Genomic DNA, 10,148 nt, shown 5'->3' on the forward strand with positions numbered 1-10,148 from the left:
TGTGCTGGTCTAGTCAAAGTCCAGACTGAAATCCAAATCAGATACTTTGACATAACCTTACACAGGTTGCTCAAAAATGCTTAATTAAAACAGTTTTGCAAAGAAAAGTGAGCCAAAATTCCTTCCAAGTGATATGAAAGATCTATTGCCAGTTACCACAAATGCTTGATTGCAGTTTCTGCTGCCAAGGGGCACACAACTAGTTATCAGGTGTAGGGGACAATTTTAACACAGCACCAGTTGGTTTGGCTATCTTTTTCTTTTTTACATTAATAAATGAAATTATCATTTACAATTTGTGTTTTGTATGTATTTTGTCTTATATTATGCTGGAGAGTAGTGACAATCTAATTTGTTAACTAATGCCATTGTGCAGTAACTTGCAGGTAGTGCAGTTACATACACATTTGCATTGTTTTTATTTATTTTCTATCTATTTATTTATTTATTCATTGCAATTTTTAATAACTATTGAAATTATAATTTTTGGGAGTATAAGAAAAAATATATGTTTTTAAACTTTTTTTTCTACCCTGGTCTCTGGTTTCTGTAAAAGAAATTAACTGGTGAACATTGTATACAGAATCCAGACACTAAACATGGCATACCTTGTTGACATTTTACCTCCTTTTTAAAATTATATTTAGTTATTTATTTACTGCGTTGGTTCAAATTTTATGTTAATTGTCATTTCATGATCAATATTATTATTTATTTTTACAGTATTGATATTATATTGAACTTCTGAAAACCTGCTTTTGGCAGTTATCCCCCACTTAAAAAATAATAATAATAATAATATTGAAAAAAACCCAAAAACTAACAGAAACCTGCCAACCCACTCTGAAACTTTTACTTAACGTAAACAAACACCAAATAAAAATAATATATATATAAAATCACCAGTCTTTGGAGCATCTGTTCATCATATGACACTAATTAATAGCACACTTGCGTTCGAGCCAAACCACAGGTCTGTCTCAGAGGACATGGGCACAACCAGCTGTTTTTAGCTTAAAGCCGTTTCATGACTTGTTGTCTAGCCTGCATTTTATTTTTTTTAACAGACACCGATGCTTCAAAAGTCCAGCAGAAGGCAGAAACGTGTAAGGTAAATGTGAAAAGAAATCCTGTTTTGCATTCATTGCTGATTTGGAGTGTGGATGTGGGTTTAGTCGGGGCATTAAAGCGTCATCGCGTCGGTCATGACGTTTTTAGAAAGCGGCGCCGCTGCAGACTGGAATGGGAGCTGGCGATTTTTCCCATATTTTGATAGTTTAATCCGTGAATGGCGCCGAAACAGGACCCGAAACCTAAATTTCAAGAAGGTAACAGTTTGTTTCCTTCTTGTTCTGTTAGGCTTGTACCAGCAGCGAGTGCTGGAGTCGCCGAAAAGCTTCAAAGTGTCAGCTAGTTACTGATCGTAACAAACAGCTAGCCGTATTAGCTCTCATTGTTGTTACTGTGAACACTAAATGGGACTCGGGAGTTTTTATTCGCCGCTTTGGTGGTTTATTTCGTCCTGTCATTACTACACAAACCAATTTCAGAAGTAAGAAGCTATATAAACTGTGTTTTCGAGATCTTTTATTGAACTGAAGGTTATATTTTCATTCATGCAGCGTTAGCTTCTCATTGACTGTTAGCTGAGTCCTAGCTAGCTTTTTTTGTACACGGCGTGTTAGCACCGCCTGCTGCTGACTTGGCGCTCATTTGTTGAATTATATACAAGTGGTTAAGTTATTAAATTAACTAGCAGGACTACGTTAAATTTATTTAGTAAAAGTCTTCCTTTTTATTATCAGTGACCAGAATGTTCTCTTGACAGTTAGTCATATTAGTGAGATAATAGTCGAGTTTTCATGTAAACTTCCCTAAATATGCAGTTGTGGTCAGATGTTTATATGTAGTCGTTATGGGCATGTAATGCCATGGTATTTTTTTCCACCCTGGAAAACGAATGAGTATACATCATTAATGACTTTAACAACCAAGAACGTGGTACACAAAGTATACATACAGGCTCAAATGTATACATACATTCACTTAAAGCTTTTAAGTAGTGCTTAAGGTTCTACAGTGTCTTTTTAAATGACAAGACCAAGGCGCATTAAGTTCTTGTTGGTGATCATGACTGACTACAACTGGTAGTTTTTATTTTTTATTTATTTTTGTCTGGGGAAAACATTTGTTTGACAGCATTAATTGGGCTGACCAATACCAAAAAAATATGATCTTCTCGATCTATAAAGAAAAGGAAAATATTTAAATTAAGTGAATGTCTCTATTTAAAAACAAACAAAAAATTCATGATGTGATATTATAGTATATAGTATATCAGAAATCTGTTCACTATTTTTATTACAAATTATATCAGTAAGGAAGCTGACTAAATATTCACTGATAATTTATGGCAAAGGGGTGGGATTAAATAAGTGTATACTTCTTCCCACTCCCTTTCAACATGTAAATTAATCAGAATGTTTTTTTGTATGTAATTTGTATAGTATTTTTTTTCTCTCTTATTTCTTTTCTAAATGTACTTGTGTATTGTTCACATGTTGAAATAAATTACCAATCAATCAATACTTTGAACAATGGGACTTTGATGGACCAGTTGGAGAAGTCTAAGTAACTAGGTAAAGATCTAAGAAGAAGATTATAATTTTATTCAAGTTGAAAAGTTGAACAACCCACAAACCACCAAGTCTCAAGCCTGCCATGAACTGGAAACCGCTGCAATACCACCATCACTGTGGTTTCACGGAGTTTTACATTGCTACGGACTAACAGGGTGCCGACCAAGAATAAGCCCCAGCTCCAAAATCAGCACCTTCAAGATCAACTGAAATTTGCAGTTGGCCACTTGAACAAGTCAAATGTCTTCTGGAGAAGTTTTATGATCAGATAACTCCATCCCTAGTAAAAAGTTGTACCGTATGTCTTGGCCAGGAATCCAACAAATTTATATTGCCTCTACCAAGTCTGCTAAGAAGAGGGGTCAGATATCCAGTCAGAAGCTTGTTGATGACTACCAAAAGCATCTGGTTGAGATGGAGCTTGCTAAGAGACACAATCAAATATTAGGAGTGTATGTATACTCTTGAGCCTGTGTGGTTAGGACAACATCTAAAATAAATTCAAGTGTGTGTTCGTACTATCCTGGTGGGGATCAAAATCTGACATATACTATACTGGTGGGGAGTTTCTGCACCGTGGGGACCAAAATCCAGGTCCCTACGGGGTTGAAAGCAATTTTCACACTCAAAACGTGGTTTTAGTGCCAGGGTTACAATTAGGTTATGGTTAGGGTCAGGGTTAGGCATTCATTTTTGATGGTTAGGGTAAGCGGCTAGGGAAAGCATTATGTCAATGGGATGTCCCCACGAGGATAGCAAACCAGACGTACGTGTGTGTGTGTGTGTGTGGGGGGGGGGGGGGGTTCTTTCTTCTCTCCTGTCAATGCCTTACTCACGTCCTTATTTTGTTATCTTTTCAGGTGAAAGAGTGCTGTGTTTTCATGGGCCATTGCTCTACGAAGCTAAGGTAAGCTGCCTTAATTAAGCGTGTCTCTCATTCAGTCGTCTTCTTTGTGTCTGTGTTTGACAATGAGTCATCCCTCTCTTTGCAGTGTGTTAAGATAAACATCAAGGACAAACAAATCAAATACTTTATTCATTACAGTGGGTGGAATAAGAAGTAAGTTTTTGGTTCCAATAAATCCCGATTAACGTTTGTACAGGAACTGTTTAACAAGTGCTTACATTCTTTTGATGTTGTGTCTTCCAGCTGGGACGAATGGGTTCCTGAAAGCAGGGTGCTTAAGTATGTGGATAGTAATCTGCAGAAACAGAGAGAGCTTCAGAGGGCCAATCAGTACGTCAATACTCTTTTTCTATTCACTATCGACTTTGAACTGACTGTGAGTTCCTTATGACTGTTGGAGCAAGTTAGGCAAATCCTTCATCCAATTTCAGTAGCACACAATGTGTGCTATGTTTTAAACGTATTGGGACACAACAGAGTTTTAGTCTAGCTCACAATGGGCCTCTATGGAGTCACTATACAAGTGAAGCACATTCAGTCTTAATAGAATATTTTCCTGTAATTTTATTTACACATTAATCTGTTATTTTTATGCTCGAGTAAATGTCCCACTTAGAACCCCCCCCTTTATTTGTGTACTAAATCCCTTTATGCAAGTGCCAACACTAATGTGTCATGCCTATTCATAGTACTACAAAAACTGTGTTGGGTCACGTGCTACAGTGATTTTTAAATCTTGTGAAAGTGTAGTGAGTGTGGTACAAATTAATTATTCCTGAATATCTGAACTTGTTTTAATACAGAGACCATTATGTAGAAGGAAAAATGAGGGGTCAAGCGCCAAATAAGAAGATACCTGCTGCATCGCAGAAAAACGATGTGTGAGTTTTTGTTTTGTTTTCCTCTGTAACATAAGCTGCCAAACTGCTTTTCATATTAACACTTCACACTTAATTAGCTCTTCTTTGTTTGTAGGAAAACCAAAAAGAACAAACAGAAGAGTAAGTACATCACATTGTCTTACAATGTTAGAATTTATAAATGCGATTCTTAAAATTGACTCATTATAAGGCAAGAGTGGCAGTTAATTAAAGCTGTGTCTGTGCAGCTCCTGGAGCAGGAGAAGGGACTAGTTCAGGGGGAGATCCAACCCATCCTCCACGCAAGAAAAGAGCTCGTGTTGACCCAACTGTGGAAAGCGTAAGTTCAGAATTTTGTTTCTGTTGGTAATGTCAAATAATACCAGACTGTGCGAAAATGAACAGGCTTAATGTGCCAATACACCTGCTGCAGTGGTCGCTTTGCTCACTGCCACGCCATCACACAGATTCAGCCATTTATGCCTGCAGTTAAGGCGCAAGAAGTTTGTAGTATTCTCCTAAATGATAGGTGTCGCCACTCAGACACTATCTTGTCATATGCGCTGATGGGGAGAAGTCAAACCGGGAAACCAAAGCTTTGTCAAAAGTGTTTTGTTTTTGTTTTATTTGCAAAGTTCCTTTGACAAGCTCAGCCGAGCACAACGCACCAAGTCGCAAAAATTAAGAGGTGCACGACCGACCAACATGGCACAAGATGTGAAGTGAAAATTATCAAGAGACTACACAAGCGACGTGGCAACCATAAAAAAGCCCTAAGGCTGCTTTGTTTTCTCCTCATGTGGTTTATGAGAACAAAGTAATCGCACTTGGGTGCAGACCAGAGCAACCGCACTGAAACCCTTTGGGGGAGCTGATCTTTCTTTGGTTTCAAACAAACTTCAGAGCGGTTTGTTTATGGTTGTTTATAGGTTTGAGTGGAACACCTTGCTATAGCCGAGAATGCTTTGCATTCTGGAGTGTTGCAGCGTGTATAAACTGTGAAATATTAACCAGATAAAATACAAATGTTAGGACTAAATTTTCCATGTTATCCACTATTCCAGACCACAGCACCTGTTTCCTGTATTTACTTTTGTTGCTCTCACTCCAGACTCGAGTAAGCATACCGAACATTGTTGCATCGTTTTTAGTGACGCATTTTGGCTCACTTGGAGTTTGATTGGCATCTTCTGTGTGAAAAGAGACGAAACCATGGGAAAAAGCTACAAGTTTACAAATTCATGAACTGCATCAGACCAGAGTTAACAAACTATAGGTGTAAAAACGCCTTAATTCACTGCAGTTGCAGCAGTGTAGCAGGAACTACATTTGAAACCACTGTTTATGAAATGTTTCTGAGGCTTGGTTTCCATTTAGGTGTGTAAACATGATTGTTAAAAGCTTTCTTTTAATTAACTTTTTCTTTTTTTTCCCCCCGCACTCCTGTTTACTCAGGAGGAAACTTTCATAAATCGAGTGGAGGTCAAAGTGAAAATCCCGGAGGAGCTGAAACCCTGGCTTGTGGACGACTGGGACTTGATTACACGGCAAAAGCAGGTTAGTAAGCACTGACCTTAAACTCAAGTTTCACTTCACAGCATTTTATACATTGTATTTGTCTACAACATTTCCAAAGTTATTTCTTTCTATTTTGTTTTTCTTCAGCTTTTCCACCTACCTGCCAAAAAAAATGTTGACGCAGTCCTTGAAGATTATGCAAACTACAAGAAATCAAGAGGAAACTCAGACAGCAAGTAAAAACTTCTACTTTTCATCTTCTCAAGCAAAACTGTTTATGGTGCAAGCAATGCAGAGAGAGAAAATGTTTTATTTAAAATGTTTCTAGGACATGGTGAACAAATACTAAGAGTAAAGATTTGACTTTTCTGTTTTCTCTTCACTGATCAGGGAGTTTGCTGTAAACGAGGTGGTTGCTGGTGTCCGTGAATATTTCAATGTTATGCTGGGGACACAACTTCTCTACAAATTCGAGAGGCCTCAGTACGCAGACATCCTTGCCAACCACCCAGATACACCAATGTCTCAGATCTATGGGGCTCCTCACCTACTCAGACTCTTTGGTAAAAGCACTTACACATCATCATGTTTGGTGAAAGAACTAGACAATGAAAACTGTGTAGAAGAGCTAAAGATTGTCCTGTTTTCTTATCAAATTATTCATATAAAGCCATTAGCAAATGTATATTATAAAACTATCAGATGTGTGTTGTAGGTCTTAATGCACAAAAATGATTGAACATGTTTTTGTCTAAGCTTTAACATATTAAACACTGAGCTGTTTCTACCATAAAACTCCAAAGATGCAAAGATGCTTTTTTAAAAAAGATTATCTGCCTTTTCACTTGTGTTGAAAGAGCTGACTGTAAAATCTCTTGATGATTCAGTTGTTACTGGAAATTAACTCTTTGATCTGGGGGAGGTATTATTTCCACTGTAACCACAGTTTGAAGGCACAGCCAAAAGTTTTTCAACTTGGACTAAGCCCAAAATAACTCCCTATTGGCATTGTCATAATTAAGGTTATAAAAGGTCAGATTCTTTTCTGGATTCGGTCCATCTTTTATGGATGCTTTGTGAAGATAAGATTGGGCCTAGACAGGTTTTTAGTGTCAGGGCAGTGCCCGAGAAATCAGAAAAATATATGCCAGCATCAATCATAAAAAGGAATTGATAGCTTGGAGGCTGTTTATACCCCATCTAGGGCTGGCATGGACAAAACACGAAAGGCATCTCTTTCCCAAGTTCCAAGGAGCCACAAAAGCCACTTGTTAAGTTGGTGAATTAACTCTGGGGTGAGCTGAGGCCAGAACATCAAGCAAATCTGTCCACAGATTCAAAATGGAGATAATCCAACCAAAAGAAACAAAAGGCAAAACGCAGCAATTCAATACCCAACTGACATAAGTATGAGAACTGTTCAAAATTGAATGCAGCCCACCCTTAGTTATTCACACTTGAACACAAACACATTGCAAGAGCTACATGTGTGTGGCAGGTTGAAGCTTGCAGGCCCCCCCCCATGCAGATCTTTTAATCCCTTCACCACCCTCAGAAAATCGGGGGCTTGATAGAAAAATAGCTGCAACTCCTAAATGATTTATACGTCTTGATAAACAGTTATAACTGAGAGTCTACACTTTAAAATAAATTAAGATATGACTAAAGTCTCCTGTGGCAGTGTACAGAGACAAAACTGCGAGAGGTTTGTGATTGGCCAAAAGCCTATGGCCCTGACTGCGATGCCATGTTTATTACAGGGTATGTTGTCTCAGTTAATTTCTTGTCATAACAAAGCATCATAAATAAAGTCAAATGACATAAGCTCGGTAAAACATTTGTTGAGAGAAGTGTTGCACACACACCTCCTTTAGATGGTGTTGATTTTTGCTTAAGCAGTAGTAGTGTAGAGGTGTTGACCTTCTCTGTCTAGTCCCGACTTTATCCTTTTGTGTGTGTGTGTGTGTGTGTGTGTGTGTGTGTGTGTGTGTGTATTAAACACACACACATATATATGCAAGCATCAACATTTAAAAATAAGGGCTGCTTTAAATTGAAAGTGTGCGGGTGAGGCATGGTTTTGCAATGAGCTGTTATAAATGAAACTGAGGTCAGTGGTCACATGACTTATAAAAGGCTGTCATTGTTTGGTTTTGAAAGTGAGAATCGGAGCCATGCTGGCGTACACGCCCCTGGATGAGAAGAGCCTTGCACTGCTGCTCAGTTACCTACAGGACTTCCTCAAGTGAGTATTCAGGAATCTTAACGAGGCTCATGATGATTATCAAAGCTCAGCAGAGATGAGTAAAATGTTTCTTCATTTCAGGTATCTTGTAAAAAACTCTGCATCGCTCTTCAATGCAAGCGACTATGAAGTTGCCCCTCCAGAGTACCACCGCAAGGCAGTGTAAGGTTTTTTTATTTTCGGATCAGAAGGCTTTGTGTGTTGACGTTTGGAGACATTCTTCCCAGTTGAAAGGATGTTTTCACAAAACGCCTTTGGAGAGCGGATTGTGAGAGATCTGTTGACGATGTAGAGGAGAATTGGAGCAAGATGTCACACTAATCCCTGGACAAATCCATTTTCTTTCATGTGGAAAGCTGCTGATTATGCTGTTCCTGTACTGGTATGTTTTTGAGTACCACTTTGTAGTTTTTTTTTTTTGTTTTGTTTTTGTTTGTTTGGGGTTTTTTCTCTCTTTAGAGAGAAGAATTTCACGTTCCCTGTTTTAATTCAGATGCTGGCTTAATTTGTCATGTAGGCTGTCACCATTTTTCTAATAAAACCATTCTCCAGATGTTTGTCCTTACATTTACATTTTGTTTAAAGACGTGTTTACGTGAAGATCCTTTGTTTTGTTTTTTAAATGTAGTGCTTTATGGGAGCGTTACAAAAATCAAAATGAAGATGTGATTAGTTGTTTACAACCAAGGTACAGATTTCTTTTCATATATTTTGTTGAAATATATGAAACCCGTTAAGACAAGTCAGTTGTATAATATGCTGTAAATATTTTTAATAGATTAAATATTATTTTGCACTTTTCGCTCAAGTTTAATTTTACTTGAATTTCACTCTTTTACCCAGCGTCATAGTTAATGAGCAAGGACCAATAACAAAGCTTTTCTTTTATGCAATGAATGTACGCTAGGACTTTTTTTTTTTTTTCCCTTAATGCCTTTTTAGGAAATGTGTACTTAATAGAAGATATTGGTTTTTTTTTTAAAAGATCCGTAATACAAATGGAGGTTTTAAGTGCAAACATTAGTGCTTGACAACTTATTTTCTCCATCTTTTGATTCTGCTCTCATTTAGTTTTCATTCATTTCAAGTATTTTATGTAAACATGTAAATTACTCAACACTGAAACACAGTGAGCTTTTAAATGCACAACTTGTACATTTAGTCATTTTAAAGACCAAATTTTTAATTAGTACATGGTGTTTAAAAAAATAAAAAAATAATTTTTAGAAAAGTATTATGTCTGAGGTCTGCAGAGCCAAATCAGAAAGATTAAAGTTGCATCTACTTCTGTCATGTGAATGAGCCATTACTTGGCTTATCTAACAGTGTATGTGGGGCATTTGATGGTGTAACAAATGCAGCAGTGCCATTGCACTGAAATATTTAAAACCATATCTAAATATTTTAACGGCTATTTTGTGCCTGTTGTAATCTACAACATTTACTGTTAAAATACATTTATATAAAATATATGCTATAGAAAACAAGCTTTATACTGTTGTCACATTTGGCATTTGGTTGTCATTTTATCCTCTTGGCTACAATTTCCCATAATCAGATCATCTCAAACTGGTTTCTTGAACATGACAAAGTGTTCACTGTATTCAAATGGCCTCCACAGATCTCAGTTCATCTGTGGGATGTGGTTGAATGGGATATTGACATCATGGATGTGCAGCCCTCAAATCTGCAACGGTGTGATGCTAATATGTCAATATGGACTAAAATTTGGTATCTAGCCTGAAGATGGAGTTGACCACATGAGGTTTAGTCTTTTAAAAAGATCACCCTCTAAACTTTAGTGCTGTTCTTGGATAAATCACACCACATTGCACCCAAAGTCTGCACTAAATAACTGAAATAACTCCACTGACCATAACAGTTCTTCCAAGTGAATTATTTGAACTTAAACATTTGGATACCCAGAAATCTTTACACTCCATGAAGGAAGGGGGGAAAAAACGGATGCATTGTGTCAT

General features: G+C 37.3%; 1 protein-coding gene across 2 annotated transcripts; it reads left to right on the plus strand.

Annotated features, from left to right (window-relative positions):
* The first annotated feature begins 1,196 nt into the window (after positions 1–1,196).
* Positions 1,197–8,722, plus strand: morf4l1 (mortality factor 4 like 1). 2 transcript variants are annotated; one of them, XM_085412312.1, is made up of 12 exons: positions 1,197–1,328; positions 3,500–3,546; positions 3,632–3,699; positions 3,790–3,876; positions 4,350–4,427; positions 4,522–4,547; positions 4,655–4,746; positions 5,862–5,963; positions 6,072–6,160; positions 6,315–6,487; positions 8,085–8,169; positions 8,251–8,722. In XM_085412312.1, exons 1-12 carry the CDS (start codon positions 1,289–1,291, stop codon positions 8,333–8,335), a joined length of 972 nt encoding a protein of 323 aa, XP_085268438.1. In that variant the 5' UTR covers positions 1,197–1,288; the 3' UTR covers positions 8,336–8,722. The 2 variants fall into 2 exon arrangements, with proteins under 2 accessions (XP_085268438.1, XP_085268439.1); XM_085412313.1 differs by lacking the exon at positions 3,500–3,546 and having other exon boundaries at positions 1,206–1,328.
* The last annotated feature ends 1,426 nt before the right edge of the window (positions 8,723–10,148 follow it).

Source organism: Rhamphochromis longiceps, linkage group LG7, assembly GCF_057381845.1.
Source record: "Rhamphochromis longiceps isolate RC_006_pf linkage group LG7, R_longiceps_female_GT1.1, whole genome shotgun sequence".
Classification (NCBI taxonomy): domain Eukaryota; kingdom Metazoa; phylum Chordata; class Actinopteri; order Cichliformes; family Cichlidae; genus Rhamphochromis; species Rhamphochromis longiceps.